The sequence below is a fragment of the Helianthus annuus genome, chromosome 8, assembly GCF_002127325.2.
Source record: "Helianthus annuus cultivar XRQ/B chromosome 8, HanXRQr2.0-SUNRISE, whole genome shotgun sequence".
Classification (NCBI taxonomy): Eukaryota; Viridiplantae; Streptophyta; class Magnoliopsida; order Asterales; family Asteraceae; genus Helianthus; species Helianthus annuus.
In genome coordinates this window covers 55,903,547-55,920,359 of record NC_035440.2, presented here as the reverse complement: position 1 = coordinate 55,920,359, position 16,813 = coordinate 55,903,547, and the positions used below count along the sequence as shown (strand labels likewise).

Here is a 16,813-nt window from a genome sequence, read left to right as displayed (position 1 = left end):
GATCCCCTCTCAAATTGACGCGAATAATAATCTCACTCCAAAAATCCTTTTATGGGCCACACCACAACACCATAAGATAATTTTAGCCAAGTGATTAATTAATTAATTTACAACTTTCTTGATACAACTTGAGCCCATACAATCTAAATTAGAAGCCCAACTTCGATTTGATTCTTGTATTCTTCGTAAGTTTAGTTCTTGCCAACACTAAAATGGTAATTTAATTCCTATGACTATATTTCCTCAATCACATCAATTCCCTTAAAACTAAACTAGGTGTATACCCGTGTGAACACACGGGTTTGTTCTAATAACAATCGGAATCAAATGCTAAAAAAATATTATAACATATTATTTAAATTTTTATGTTTAGTTACATATCTTTATAAAACAATGTTAAAGATAGTTTGTTTTAGTCTACATGTTTGATAAGCATGACCTAATTTTATGTTGTGTAATAACTTCTTATATATGACATTAATTTATTTTGACACATTGTTAGTGTAAAATTCAGTAAAAGTCCATTGTTATTGTATAATTCAATAAAAGGCCTATTCATTTTAGGTTGTAAATAATCAAATTTCAAAATGGGCCAAAGAATTTGTATCCAATTAGAAGCTGTTAATGGGCTTGTGGGTTGAAGGCCCTGTGTTTGAAATATAGCCCTAAAGACATTTTGAATGGAACATTTACGTCTTTCGGAACTAACTTGCGACAACGAAGAGAGAGCTTTCTTCAAGATCTTTGGCAAACGAATCCACAGGTAATCATCTATATGCATCAATCGAAGAGTTTGTTGTTGTAAAATCTTCTCTTCTAGTAATTTATTATACCACGGTAGTATATATTCGGCTCTTGGGTGTTTATTCTATGACTTATTCTTCTGATTTTCATACTGATGAACGATTGAAGTTAATAGTTGTAGGCATTGATGATCGATTGAAGTTAATAGTTTTAGTATTTGTCAAATTATTTTATTTCACCTTAATTAGGGCAATGTTAAAAAGGACTGTTTATTAGACTTTGTATGAAGATTTTGTACGATTATGTATGGAATGATATTTGCTGAACTGGACCAAGTTACCGCAAGTCTAGACTAATAACAAATTATGCTCGAGTAACAATATGTATTTTAATAGAATTTTGATTTGATTTTCTAAAAAATAGTGTAATTCTGAAATGCTTTTTGACTGTAATTCTGAAATGTCAGCTACTTGTGGATTCTAAAATCGTTCTAAATCGTATCGAGTTACATGGGAATTATAGTGCAGATTTAATATACATTTTATGGATGTATGATTGAAGATTTGTAATGTACATATGACTGGCTGTTATGTAATGGTCTAAATTTTGTTAGTTGACCTTATAAAACAACATATATCAGAAATCAAATATGTAGAAATAATGAAAATCTGCAAGTTTATGTTGTTTAGTCTTCAAATTTTGTATAAAGATTTTGTATAAAAAATTTGTAAGACTATGTTGTTTATTATAATTTTAGTTTGTGTTTTTGATATTGAAATAGTGCGGATATATACTTTTGGGTTGGAACAGTATATTGTATTATTGCTTAGCAACAGGGTTTTATAGCAACAGTTGATTGTATTAAACAGTAGATTGAGTGTGCGTTAGGAACAGTAAATTGCACTCAATAGTAGATTGAATGTCATTTAGGAACAGTAGATCGGCTTCCTGGGTAGCAACAGGAGTTTTGGTTGATTATTCAATCAATGAGCTAGATGATACATTTATGTTTTCAAGTCTTTTTTTTCGTCATTCATATTCAGCAGTTATTGGCACTATTTCAGTTTAGATGATACATTTATGTTTTCAAGTCTTTTTTTTGTATTCTTAACATTTTTTTGAATAATCTTTTAATATTTTATTCTTTTATTTATTAATGATATTAATACAATTTTATTTGATACTTCAAAGTTATAAGGATGTATGGTTTTGCATGTTACATGGAGGACAACCAAAGAAAATGTTTGGTTAGTACCCTGCTCTCGGTTATGGTAAATTTAGTTTTCTTTATAATATCATATTACACAATTTCTAATTTTAATTTATTTATGCATAGGTTCTCCCAAAAAAATATAAAGAATGGATAACAGACTTTAACTATCCATTGGGCTTTGTGAAAATGCGGACAACGAATGGGCAGGTCTTTGAAGTGAAGGTATATGAGTTAGCAAACTTCTGTTATTTTTACAATGGGTGGTATTCTGTTGTTGAAACTTTGAAGCTACAATCTGGATCCTGGCTGGTATTTCAGTATGAAGAAGCATTATCAAGTTTCCGAATATTTTATTTCTATGACAATATTGAATTTGCTCCATCTGATTATTTTTACTACAGACCCAATGGTGCTTTTGATAAACCGGATGCTATGGTATGTAGTTCACAATCTGAATTCATTATATTGGTTATGGTTTGTTATTTATTTATTGTTAGTATATATATTACTAATGTCTAACTTTTTTTCATTGAAGCATATCAATCATTTATTTGTACATCACAAGATGGACAATACCATCTCAAACTATCCAGTAGTTATTAGAGGTCCTGGAAAGCTTAAAGTATTTGTTCGAATGGAAGTTTTTGACAATCAGCTTTACATAACAACTGGATGGGATCGGATTAAGAAGAAATTGTCAATAACTGATGAGCATATGCTTGTGTTTGAAATGATTGATCTTCACAATTTTGATATGTTCGTTTTCAATTGTTCAAAGAATGCTGATTTAGTGTTGCCGCCGGAATTATATGCTGCTGCTGTTAAGGAAGAAATTGAAGAAGACGTTATTAGTATTTCTGATGCTGAAGATGTGGATGAGGTTAGTAATCGCACAGAAGCTAATATGCTCCCTGTAGCCAGGAATGAGGAAACTATTCCAATAGTTTTCCGTGTGGACAATCATTTTGTAAGTTTATGTAACCAAAAAGTACTTACGATCTTTAGGATGTATTAATGATATCATTATATTATCTTTGTTAACATAATTTGTTTTTTTTACAGCGCATTAAAAAACATCTTGCTAAAAAAATTGGCTTGGATAGGAAGAGGTGTTTAAAGATTGTAGATGCTGAAGGTAATGTTTGGGATGTTCAAGTGGGAATCGAGGCTCCGGATGGTCGGTTTTACATAAAAAACATGAAGAATTTTGTGAAGGACAAAAAGATGGTTCCTCGTGAAGAATTTACCCTTAAGTTCGTGATGGGTAAAGGTATTTTCTTGTTTGACTGAATGCTTGTATGGCTGTTGGAGTTGATGTTATGATGTATGGAAACAATGTTTTTTGTATATGGTTTTTGGTTTACTTAAAACTGTTTTGTAATAGTTGAAACCGGCAGTTTTGACCCTGTGGTACGAAGGGTGTACATACAGATCAGTTTTTTTTGGTTAATCAAATACTAAAATTTCAATGTATTAAAAGCATGTATTCTTCCTAATGACTAATGAATGGAAGTATTACTCGCATTAGTGATTCCTTGTGTTTTGTATATATATTATTATTATTTGGCTTTCATTGTCTTATAACTATTAAATCTATCACAGTTTAAACATGTCTACTTTTTGTTAAAACAATATTAATAACAATCATTATTATTAGATAAAAGAAACATGTTGATAGGATATTCAAAAGATTATAACATATTCATTCATACATGAAAAAGAGTTTTATACAAAATGATATTTTTACGAGCACTACAGATTTTGTAGAACTTCTTTGTAGACCACATTAGTTGTGGTTTTAGATACTTGTTTTTCGCTGTCACATATCAAAATCTTCAAACCACTCCTGCTCTTTACTCGAGATACAGCTACTTATAGTTGCCCGTGACTAAAAACCGGACGTGGAAGATATAGTCCTACACGTTCAAGTGATTGTCCCTGGCTTTTGTTGATGGTCATTGCAAAGCACAGGGATAGTGGGAACTGTCTTCGAGCAATTTTCACTGGTAATCTTTTATCACTTGGTGTCATTTTCAATCTTGAAATCAAAGTATGGTGACCTACATTAGTTCCGGTAATAATCTTTGCTTCAATTACAAGTTTTCCAAGTTTTGTTACTTGAAGCCGTGTACCGTTACACAAACCATTTGTTTGATCAATGTTTCTAAGTAACATTACCGGAGCTCCAACCTTAAGAACCAATTTATGGTTAGGTAATCCTGACAAATGCATTTTATTTAGCACATCCGGAGGAAACAATGCCATGTTAAGGTCGGAATGTTGTTCAGTATCACATAAAGAATCCGAACTTAGATATATCTTCTCTTGACCAACGATACTATTTAACAATTCTGTGTTTATTGAATCAACAACATCATTTGTGGGAGCAAGAATGGCTCTTTGTTGAAAGTAATTTGAATCCCACATAAAGTTTTGCATATCCGGATATGTGAATGAGATCAATGAAGATATAGCATTGACTTCATCTAATATAAGTAGATCATCTGGAATTTCAATCTCCACCTCTCCATCATTTGGATCACCAAGTAGACCATCACCAAGGCGTAAAATCCATTCAGCAAATTCCTTGATCTCCTGAAGATTACTTGCTTTTGTACCGACTCTTAACCTCATGTTTTGAGTTAGTTTGAGTAATTGACAATCATGCCATATATAAGAAAAATTCAATGAAGAATTTACAATCATGCTTCTAGTACCTTTTGGAATGACCGGAAGGATTTGTCTAAAATCACCGCCAAAAAGGACTATCTTTCCGCCAAAAGGCTTGGACTGCAAGGACGAATTATTGGAACGGACTATATCTCTCATTGTTTTATCCAAAGCTTCAAAACAATGCTTATGTGTCATTGGCGCATCATCCCAAATTATCATCTTAGTTTCTTTTATTAAGCCTCCTAGCTCACTGTTCGGTTCTATAGAACATATAGAATCCTCGTTAACGTTTATCGGAATAACAAATCTGGAATGAGCTGTTCTACCGCCATTTAATAGGAGTGATGCAATACCACTGGATGCAACATTCAAAACAATTTCACCCTTGGAGCGTAACGCAGCTGCAAATGTTTTCCATAGAAATGTTTTCCCAGTTCCACCGTAACCATATAGAAAAAAAAACACCTCCATTTCCTTTAGCAACTGCATTCATGACAGTTTGATACACTTTGTGCTGTTCATCAGTTAAAGATTTTAAGAAAGATGCAAGTTCCTTTTTTAAGCTACTCCGATCATAGGAAAGTTCTTTCATTATCATTTGATTGTTCAATGCTGAAATGTAGTTCCCAGGAACATTCGGCATGTCTGAAAAGCAGCTTAACGTACTTCCATAAGCAAGTAACAATTTTTCAATATGTGATAGGCAAATGTTTTCAATCTCTTCCTCTGGAAGAACCAAATCTGAAAAATAAAACAGATGTTTGGTAATTAGCATATAAAAATATTTAATTACAAACGGAATAGAATATTTGAGCTTTATTTAAAGTTTTAAAATTACCAGAGATACCAGTAACCTTCCGTTGCTGGTATAATATATCTTCACACAACAGAGATTTTGTTTGTCTCCAGAAATGACCAGGCCTAGAAATGGAATTTGACATCAACAGCATTACAAAAAATGTACGCAAGAAATCAGAAGTGGACCATGTGCTTGCTTCCTCCATGGCAATTATATACTCATTATCATCATCCAACAGACCGCGAGCGAGGCACGCATCTTTAAAGGTAGGATAAATGTTTCCATCAACTGTTTTTATATCATCGAAACTCATTGGTCCTATAACGTGATTCAATAAAATTCTCAAGAAATAACAATCACCAAGTGATGGAGGTACATAATGTATCCTACCAACGGCACCAAAAGGTCTTTTTCTACGAATCCACTTTCGTTCTTTACGTATCCATACAAAGTGTCTTGGAAACTCTATATACTTCAATGTTCTAGCGAATGCATCCATTTGGTTACATTTCATCCATTCTGTAAACATAGACATTTTCACAGTTGGGTTACTAACCACGTCACACAAGTTTGAATTATCGTCATAAACAATAGCCTGACCATCTTCGCAATGAAAAGGCAATATTTCAACAGATGGAAGTCGATAGTGTATGTCAAACTTGAAGATTCTCCAAGCAGCTTCACATGCTGAAACATATCTACAATCAAGATATGCTTTAACTTCATCTACTTCTGTTTTGTTTGACGGATTTTGATTATTGGTCATTTCCTCATTTTCCTTGTTCTTGCCAGCAGTTGTCGTACTTTGGTAAACAGAAGCTGTCACTCTATCTGGACCCTTATTAATGTATTTGAACAAATATTTGATGGATCTTGTTTGGTTACACCACTCAACATTTATGTGACACTGATACTTTTTGAGTAACATAGCATTGTATGGAACTACAAACCTATTGTCAAGCAACACGCCATTTTTTTCTACAGTGTTACATGTTTGACGACGACGGTAGATAGGATATCCTTCAGAATCAACACAAGTCTCATCTACATACTTTTTCGGAAACTTCTTTGAACATTTTAAATTAACCATGCATGGACAATGAGGGTTGTCTGTACCACACAGACCGTGCATCATAAACTGTTTGACAAGTTCATACAGTTCAGAATCCGTCTCTTTGTCAGGTATTTCAGCACTAATAGCCAAATCAATTTCTTTAGCAGTTGGAAACTTGTTCTTGGCACTTAAGAACAAACATATATGAGCATGAGGTAGGCCACGTTTCTGAAATTCGATTGTATAAATAACTGAAATATTACATGAAAAAAACTGTTATTAAAGAATTTATGGTTGACAAATTAATTAAAACATTTCACAATCACTTACTTGCTTGTATCTCACCAAAGAATTTATGTTTCTTGAAATCTTGAATTAGGTGATTGATTTTAATTTTGAATACACGTGAGATAATATCTGGTCTGTCTTGAGGATTCAGTCGTTTGTCTTTTAAACATCTATAAATCTCAGGCCAATTGGGATTACAGGTGACTGTTATGAAGAGATCCGGATATCCTACAGCTTTGCAGATTGCCATAGCATCTAGGTACTTTTGCATCATATATCTCGATCCGCCGGTAAATGATGAAGGCAACAAAATTCGTTTTCCACAGTTTGACGCATCGCTTTCTCCACTTTGAACACTTTGATTTAAATTCTTAAAGGTTTGACTTCTAAGTTTGGGTTGTTGTGTCTTTATGTAAGCTAACCGTGCAGATTCTATCATTGTATAAGCATCAACCACAAACTGTTGGAATAGCTTTTGAGCATTGAGTAACAATGAAAAGTGGTTGGGTCTGTCTTGTAGTCTGTAACTAAAAAAATTCTCTCATTGTCGTGCTGGTTCTAACTATATCAGAATCAACTGAAATACCTCGATGTTTAATACCAAGTCTAAATCCATCTTCTGCATATGGGAAAATAAGTGGATATTGCAATGCAAGATAAGAGGGATGAAGCTCACTAATTCTCTGAAGACCGCCTGATCTTGTTTGGACTATGATATCTCTTTTATCAAAGGCTCCATCAAAATCACCAATTATCAATGCAGCAATTTCTTCAGATGTAGGCAAGTTAAAAGTTCTACCATCCTTATCCCTTGTTCCAATGAGCTTGAGTCTTACATCTTGCCACTCATTTTCTTTAAAACAATCTCGTACCATTCTAAATGACTTCACAAGTGGATTACAAGAATCCAACATTTTTTTAACACTGGATATGATGGAAAGATCAAGGAGTTGTTTTGTAGTTGTTTTGGAACCTTCCTTGACACTATGTAGAAAATTATTTTAGTACATATAGGAGATATAAGTAAAAGAGATATTCAAACGAATATTTAGTGAATTGTTAATTTACCTTACAACTTTTTGACGATTAAAATCCTCGTTTTGGGAATCATAAATATAAAGCTGTGAAAATTTGGGCTCTTCACCCTCATTTGGTAGCAGAGTACCAATGCGATGGTAATTTTGTCCTTGTAATCCAAAAACATAAGGACCTCTGCTTTTTTGAAAACTTTTAGAAACCTTGCCACCAAGAGATGTGAAGGAAAACATCATGTTATATGCTCGAATATTATTCATGAAATTGCGGCTTTCAGACGAACTTCTTCTGTAAAGTTTTTCAAGAAATGGAGGAGGATCAGGTGAGGGCGGCAATTCAACGTCTCCGTTCGAACAACAAAGAGAAAAAGCCGATTTCTTAGAATCCAAATTCCCCCTAAGCATTTCATCTTTCCAAAGCATTGCATGACAGTAAGAACATGTAAAAATAGCATCTCCATGATCAACGTACTCTACAAAATTATATAGATACATAAAAAAGATGATTATATAAGAGAAATATTAGGAGATGTCAGTGTTATCTGGAAAAAATACTTTGATAGGTTTAAAGAGTGTATGTACCTCTTGCAATTCCGGAAATGTTTTTTACAACAGAAGATGGTAAACGATCAGAAGAATTGGAATCATCACAGTTAGAGCTTTCACCAGGGTAAGAGTTTTCTTTTCCTGCCGTTTCATTTTAGAAATGACCATTAAACTCAGTTTCAACAGGCAGGAGGATATGGAATACATTATTCAAAATACAATGAATCGGAAACGTATATTTAGTCAGATTGCTAAAAATAAACCACATACCATTAGTACCTACTACCGAACACTTTGGCAAACGTCGAGAAGTTCTAATATCAATATTCGAAGGAGTTGGAATATGACTTCCACGGGAACTTAGCGTAACACGATCCACTTGCAAGAAAAAAATATACAAATGTTATACAACTTCGAGCAACATTCAATGAATGATTAACAGTAATAAGAAAACTCTAAAGAACTTACAGTTTGTAATATTCATTAAAGGACTGCTCTGAATATGATGATTGGATGATGCAGGTGGTGTAACCATTGAAGTTGTCCTCCTTTCATCACCTTCAATAATTTTCAATCTTTGTTTCCTCTTTCTAGACTCATGCATACCATAATTAGCATTTTCCAATTGTATTAAAAATTGAAACAAAGTGACAAGGTCAAATATGATATCATACCTTAAAAAAATATGATTTATAAACTTACCAAAACTGGATGAAGTCAAATGAATCCTACTAACACATGATGGATCTAACTTGGCAGGCGTGTGACATGCTGTACATGACGAGATTTGGTTAATTCCAGCAATAAATAGTTACAATTTTCACATTTTTTACAATCAGTATGTAAAACAATTTGAAAAGTACCAATAGAGTTGTTTACCCATATTTGTAGAAGAGGATTCGGACGACATTACAGTTTGACTGTGATTTAAGTTCCTTGGCTTGTAATATAGACTTGAGGGTTCATACAGACCTTTTGATGATACTGGTTGTTATAGATACGCAAATAGATTTCAGTTAATATAACATTAAAATTATATACGTATTATGAAAAACAATCATCAAAAACAGACCTCCATTATCATTTGTAGTAATAAGAACATTGGCCGGAAGTGTATGAATAATAGGATATGTCTGTAGAGAGTGAGACACACCACTGTTTCTACGCTTATTCAGAATAGACTTTCTTATCCTCCTTGACTCTTTGGACATTTGGGTACTGCATTGTGGAAAACACTTTCTATCTCTTGCTATAAAATTCTTATTATTCTCCATAACTATGCATAAGAATTGGGAAAATATAGTTGATTTAGGGCTAGCTACAAGTAATTATTGTAACCACTGTCCAAAAAATCAATTTTTTTAACAGATAGTGATGATTGAACATCCACATTAAAAACCTAAATAAAAAAAAACAATCAAAGAAGACAAACCTGCAGAGAAGATTTCCAACTTCTGGAATAGAAAAACCTACAATTAAATGTTGATCGAGTGCTTCCAAAGTGTGAGGGTTTTCAAATATGCATTGAGATTCTGGCGCTAATTTTTTATCTTCAGTTTGATACAGAGCGAGTTAATAAGAGGGTATGTTTAGCGGGGGTAATGAGATTAGGATTTAAGAAAACTGATTAAAGTTTTGGGCCTTATGGGTTGGTTTTATAGTTCACAACTTATGGACCATAAATTATTGAAAGGCTTATACCATTTAGTAGAAAACTGCAGCCGAATTAAAGGACCTTTAGTTGTATTTATTTTGTACTGATTTTATTTCTTTGTTTCTTTACAAACTGTTTTTTGGATGCTCCATATCTAAATAATTTAAATTGATACTTAACGTAATTTATATGGATTTAATTAATACATATTTTGTTAATCATGCTTGTCTTGGTTTTATGAATCTATTCATTCTTACAATGAAGTTACCATACCTGAGATAGACCCGATTTATATTTGGATTTGAAGTTTGATGATTCATTTTAACGGAGTCACACTTTCAATTAATTTATGTGATCCTTAATTTATGTGCATGGAGAAAGTTCTATGGATTTAAATGCTACATATTTTCCAAACATCCTTCTATTCGTCTTATCAATCTATTGGTTCCTACATTAGTTTACAAAAGGGTTGGTTAATATTTATGAGTTATCTATATTAAATTATCAATTTGTCATAAAGAAAACTTACTTCTGGAACTTTAATTTAATAACTTGTTTGACATAATTAGTGGATATTAACAATTTCTTTATAATGTGGTTATAAACTAAACATACATTGAAACGTACCATTAAAAAGTAGAATTTATACTACGACAAAGCATACTAAGCATCGCATAAACTATATTGCAAAAATCAAAACACAAATTATAAGCAAAGATTATAGTTAGCAGCATAAAAACATAGTTTATAATACAAAAAATTAAACCACATCATGGTTTACCACACAATCCAAGTTCATAGGCTTACTAACATCTAACACATACATACAAACTGTTTCAGTAGTTAACACTTACCAACAACAACCCAACTTCCAAAAACACATACTTAAGTACAGACCAAAAGTTAGACTCGCTTAAACATCAAAAGATAAAGACATGAAAGGAGCTAGGTTTTAACCCTAGATGACCTCTTCCGATTATTTTTGCTGCTAGAAGACAGTTCCCCAATATTTTGACCTTCCACATCCTGCAACGAACGTTTACCATTCGGACTGGTGCCCGAATCCTTCTCGGCTTCGACAACAGAAGAGTCGGCGGTAACAGATACAACATCCTTGAATTAAATCACAAAACAACTACTAAAGTATCAAATAAGGTAATATAATCTACAGACAAGAAAAACAAAATCATAGAATCCATATTCACCTTTGAAATAGCAGCACCAGCCATCTGTGAGGACTCAGATAATCTCTCAACTTTGATCTCTGAACCTTCTTGACTAAACACCTATTATCAAGTTATTACCAAAAAAATTCAACTAAGTTATTTAAGCTACAAAAACTGGAAACCAAAAACACATCAATAAAAGATATCCAAAAACTATTACCTCATCAACAACCTCAAGACCATTACCATTACCAGCAACCAACTCAGCAAGTATGTCCGGATCATCACATAATTTTTGGATAGTGTAAACATGATAGTCATGGTTAAGGTTGTAATCAGAAACTTCAATTTTAAAAGCCAACTTTTTTTCAACCATCCGAGATATTTCATGTGGAAAACTCTCAGTATCATTGGCCTTCACTTGGCGTTCCCTTATATCACTCGCAGTTGAACCAATGAGCTTCGTTACATCTTTATCAAACATCACGAAAGAGATACTACCGGTTTCATCTTGGACTCTCAAATGTACCTTGAACCTGTAATAAATAGTAGTTAAATTACATTCACATTATAGGAAGCAATAAACCTAAAAAGCAACATAAACTTACTTAATGGTTATCGATGTATATTCTTTATCGCATTTCGGACAAACCAATGAAGTAGGAGACAGATTCATGACCTCATCAGAAATGATTTTAGCATATTGTAAGTATTCAGTTTTAGTCAACACCTTCTTGTTACAGTTTCGACATGCCGAATAAAACCACCCATAGTTTTCTTGAACAATTTTGATCGTTGCAACTACCACACATGACATTACCTATAAAATGAAAGACAAAACTTTATTGACATACTAATATTATAAAACATAGAAAACAGTAAAGGAAATTAAATGACTTTGACTGGATATAGAAATATTCATACGCTTTCAATCTCAATTATTTCATCAACATGTTTCTTAGGAGTATCAATTAGAAATTCTTGATGGACTGGAAATACACTCTGAGATGAAAGAATGGTTTGAGAAGAAGAAGCACCAGCTTCAAAGTGTTTCACTAAAAGCCTATGAAAACAACATTCGTGTTAATACTCACACTCGTATTAAGAAAAATATGAAAAATAAGAAATATAATTCAGTAATAGTACCTCCTACGAAGTTCATTAACCTCATGAATTTCTTCGTTGAGAAACAGTCGAGTTCCAAACTTATCATTCTGAACGGTATATTGTCTTGCATGTAACAATATACATATACAACAAATTCATTACAAATGAAAAAAACACATTGCAAACACTAAAGTAAATAAATCAGTCAAATGTAAATTACCCTGCCACAGCTTAATCTTCGCATGCTGAATGACAGCCATGACATTCTCAATCGGATTGTTTTGCGTCAAGAAATCATTAAATTGTTGTGCATATCCATTCCACAAAGTACAACGAACTACTTCTCCCCTACAACAAACAGATAAAAAAAACAGCATTAAAAGTTCCACTAAAATTTATACTATCTATTAAAAGAACAATAATCAGTCACAATAAATAATGCCAATGATTTAATCTGTCTTTGTATTAAATGCAATGAATGTCCAACTCCCACATTAATTGAAGACAATAATAAAACAACAATCTGTCTTTACATTATTTCCAATGAATGTGCTAATAATAACATAATCATTAAAGAACCATAAACAGATATAAAAAAACATAAATAAGAAAAATCATTTAATGAATCCTCAATACATTAATTAAATACAATAATAACACACAAACAAATTTATTTAAGTGGGATAGAAAAATTTACTGCACATCTTGAAGATCAAAGTTCATCCTTTTTCTTTCATTCGGAAAGACTTCCATATCTCTACACGACACAACAATTCCAGCAACATCTAAAATAGCAAACATAGCAACAGTCATCAGATTCAAAAATGTAAGCAAAATATATATCAGACTATGAGAAACAGTCCTACCAACAGTGACCAGATTCTTTCCCTCTCCTTTAAGAATTTCTGAATGTGCCATGAAGTTAAATCCATAATCAACCCCTTCCCAACCACTGGCACGTGTAACAACCGTACAACGGTAAAAGTTAATCTTGTAACCATGATTAACAACTTTGTAGGTATCATTGTTTTCTCCAACACCAAATCTGGATAGAATAACAACCTCATCCTCATGGAGTTGAGAGATAAACACAGGTATCAATGGAGCCTTAATACCTGCTTGAATTTTACGACCCTGACCATTGCAGTGAAATACCATAGTTTAGAAATAATCAACCAAACGATACCTCATTATTTCTAAACTTCTGAAACAATTAGTAAGATACCATACCATCAAATTTAATAAGACTAAAACAAAGAAAGACCAAATAATATTCAACTCAGTTTCATGACATGAAACACTAAAACAAAACACAAAATATACACAAAAGATTGAACTCAGTTTGATGAAATGAAACACTAAAACAAAACACAAAATATACAAAGAGAAAATATACACAAAAGTAAATTACACAAAAAAACTTTCAAAAAAAACCTTCCATTTCATTTCATGTCACCAAGAGAAAAAGTATGCATCTTTCTTTCTTTATAACTCACCCTAAACTCATCTAACACTAAAACAAACATACTTTTGAGAAGTTTAGAAATAAACAACCAAACGATACCTCAAAAAAAATATAAAACATACTTTTCAGAAAATATAGATAAGCCCAAATAACACAAAACAAAGAAACAATTAGTAAGATACCATACCATCAAATTTAATAAGACTAAAACAAAGAAAGACCAAATAATATTCAACTCAGTTTCATGACATGAAACACTAAAACAAAACACAAAATACACACTAAAACAAAACATACTTTTCAGAACACAAAATATACACAAAAGTAAATTACACAAATCACAAAAAAACTTTCAAAAACAACCTTCCATTTCGTTTCATGTCACCAAGATTAAAACTTCAAAAAACTTTTCATCTGTGATTCTTTATAACTCACCCTAAACTCATTTAACACTAAAACAAACATACTTTATGCTTTCACAGAACAAACATCTATCGATGATCAATAACCAACTAAACTCAGTTTCATGACATGAAACACTAAAACAAAACACAAAATACACACTAAAACAAAACATACTTTTCAGAACACAAAATATACACAAAAGTAAATTACACAAATCACAAAAAACTTTCAAAAACAACCTCCCATTTCGTTTCATGTAACCAAGATTAAAACTTCAAAAAACTTTTCATCTGTGATTCTTTAGAACTCACCCTAAACTCATCTAACACTAAAACAAACATACTTTATGCTATCACAGAACAAACATCAATCGATGATCAATAACCAACTAAACAATATTCATGTTCAGTCCTTTATATCTAACCCTATAACATGTAAGAGTATCAGAAAAAACACAAACTTAAACTGTCCAAAGACCACAAACACAAACATCTATTACACAACCAAGAAGCTTAGAAATAAAAAACAAACCCAAAATCATGGGGATTAGAGAATCATCTCTGTATAAACACTAAAACAGTAAAATAAGAGAATCATCACTACACAAATACTAATACCTTCTCATCGATCAACACGAGATCCATCCGAAAAGGCTGAATCCATTTGCGGATGATTCGACACTTGATAGTCCACATATCTTTGGATGGATTCAAATCGTCTATGAAACTGAGTGACAAACAATGTGATTCACCGACGGATTTATTCTCCGATGACATTTTGCCGAGAATGCTTTGTAACAGAAACCCTAGATTTTCTTGAGAAATCGCCTGAAATGAAGAAAGAGAGAAATGTAGAAATTTGAATGAAGAAAGCTTTGTGCTATATGTTTCAAAATTGAGAAGAAAGAGACGGTGATATGATGTGCATTAAATGGGGATTCAACTCCCCATGCATTTTCAAATTTACCTCCTAAAATAAACATGATTTTTGTAATTTTTGAAATTGAAATACTTGATTTGTATATACATTGAGATTTAAAATGATTAAAACAAAATCGGATTTATGACATCAGCGGAATGACATCAGAGGAGTCTATGTGGCATAGCTAATATCATGACAAGTAAGCAAAGTGATGTCAGCTTCTAAGCTCCTTTTATAGATAGTATAGATTAAACCATTTAATTCATTACAATTTAGAGTTAAATGTCATTTTGGTCCATGTGGTTTGGGTCATTTTAGCAGTTTAGTCCAAACGTTTCATTTTTTGTCTGTGGTCCAAAAAGGTTTCACCATTACCATTTTAGTCCACTGGGTTAACTTCATCCATTTTTTTTGCTAACGAGAAGGGCAATTCAGTCATTTATATGGCCGAATGGCCCTTCAAGTTAACAGAAATACATATAAAATGACTAAATTACCCTTCTCATTAACAGAAAAAATGAATTAAGCTAACCCAATGCACTAAAATGGCAACGGTGAAACCTTTTTGGACCCACAGGCGAAAAACAAAACATTTAGACTAAATTGGCAAAATAGCCCAAACCACAGGGACTAAAATGACATTTAACTCTACAATTAATATATGTGATGCAAAGTTAACGAAACTAAATTTAATTTGCTTTCTTTTTCTCCATTTATTATCTTATCTATACTTTCTATAAAAGGAGAAATCTGAGTGACATAAGCAAGGCTTAGGTGGCAGCCATTGAGGTTGTCCAACAAATTTCAAACCTGAGGTGGCAGCCATAGAGAGAGCCATAGTGACATCATAAAGCTTAATATATAAACACTTTATAATTCAAAGTCTGGCTAACAATCAACTTTTCAAAGGTCTGCCCACATATACAAAAGGGCAAACCTCTGCCATCAATTCAATCTATATAAAATTCAAACCTCTGCCTTAAACCTCTGCCCAAATTCAAAATTTTGGCCCCAGATTCAAAATTCAAAGCATATATACATTTATATATATACTAGCCATTTACCCGCGCGATGCGGCGGGACACATATCACTTAGGTTGGTGAGTTTAAGGCTATGTACAGGGCGGTTCGGTTTTGAGCCATAACCAAAACCAAATTCGCGATGTAGCGATTCGGTTTTGAGCCATAGCCAAAACGAAATTCGCGGCAGCGAAAATTTACAATGCGGTACTCAATTCATGTTAGTTTATCAATCCTCTAGTGGGTTCATTCGTGCTTTGCGGCGGACAAACCAATTTTTAACAAAATTAATGTAGAAACGTAAAATCAACGGTACCTACATTATCACTTTCTAGCAAAATTTATATTTGACCGTCTCACTACGTTGGTACAAAGCTACTATACCATCACCCTTTAAAAAGTTTTTTCAAAACCATTGATAATCATTTTCTTAGTATTCTAATTTTCTCCTATGGATCTTATCTAGTTTTCCCTTTGTGTCGTCCAAGAGTTAAAGTTCTTCGATTTCAACCCTTTTTGATCATATGCTTGATACAAATAAAGAACTTCACAAAAAAGGGCGCAAGAGTCAATTTCACTTCTATAATTTTACACACTTGCAATGAGCATTTAAATGCATCTATCTACCTTTCCAAGTTTTATTCCTAAAAGATTTATATATTTATTTCTTAGCATTAAGAAAATAAACTTAGTATTTATTGTTTAGTTTTCAGGAAAAATGTAC

The 16,813-nt window shown here is 32.6% G+C and overlaps 1 protein-coding gene and 1 long non-coding RNA gene across 2 annotated transcripts; both read left to right on the top strand.

Annotated features, from left to right (window-relative positions):
• The first annotated feature begins 716 nt into the window (after positions 1-716).
• Positions 717-2,407, top strand: LOC110871131. The gene is made up of 3 exons (XR_002553499.2): positions 717-763; positions 1,936-1,991; positions 2,081-2,407. It is a non-coding gene; the product is annotated as an uncharacterized LOC110871131 (long non-coding RNA).
• A 115-nt stretch (positions 2,408-2,522) lies between these two features.
• On the top strand, positions 2,523-3,313 carry LOC110870020. The gene is made up of 2 exons (XM_022119214.2): positions 2,523-2,924; positions 3,020-3,313. The coding sequence occupies exons 1-2, from the start codon at positions 2,523-2,525 to the stop codon at positions 3,245-3,247; spliced, it is 630 nt and encodes a 209-aa protein (XP_021974906.1). The 3' UTR covers positions 3,248-3,313.
• The last annotated feature ends 13,500 nt before the right edge of the window (positions 3,314-16,813 follow it).

What these genes read in the sequence shown, in the direction of transcription:
- LOC110870020 (XM_022119214.2), top strand. Translation starts at nt 2,523, where the DNA reads ATGGACAATACCATCTCAAACTATCCAGTAGTTATTAGAGGTCCTGGA. An exon ending in TCCGTGTGGACAATCATTTT is followed by an intron (nt 2,925 to 3,019) that starts GTAAGTTTATGT and finishes TTTTTTTTACAG; the next exon opens with CGCATTAAAAAACATCTTGC.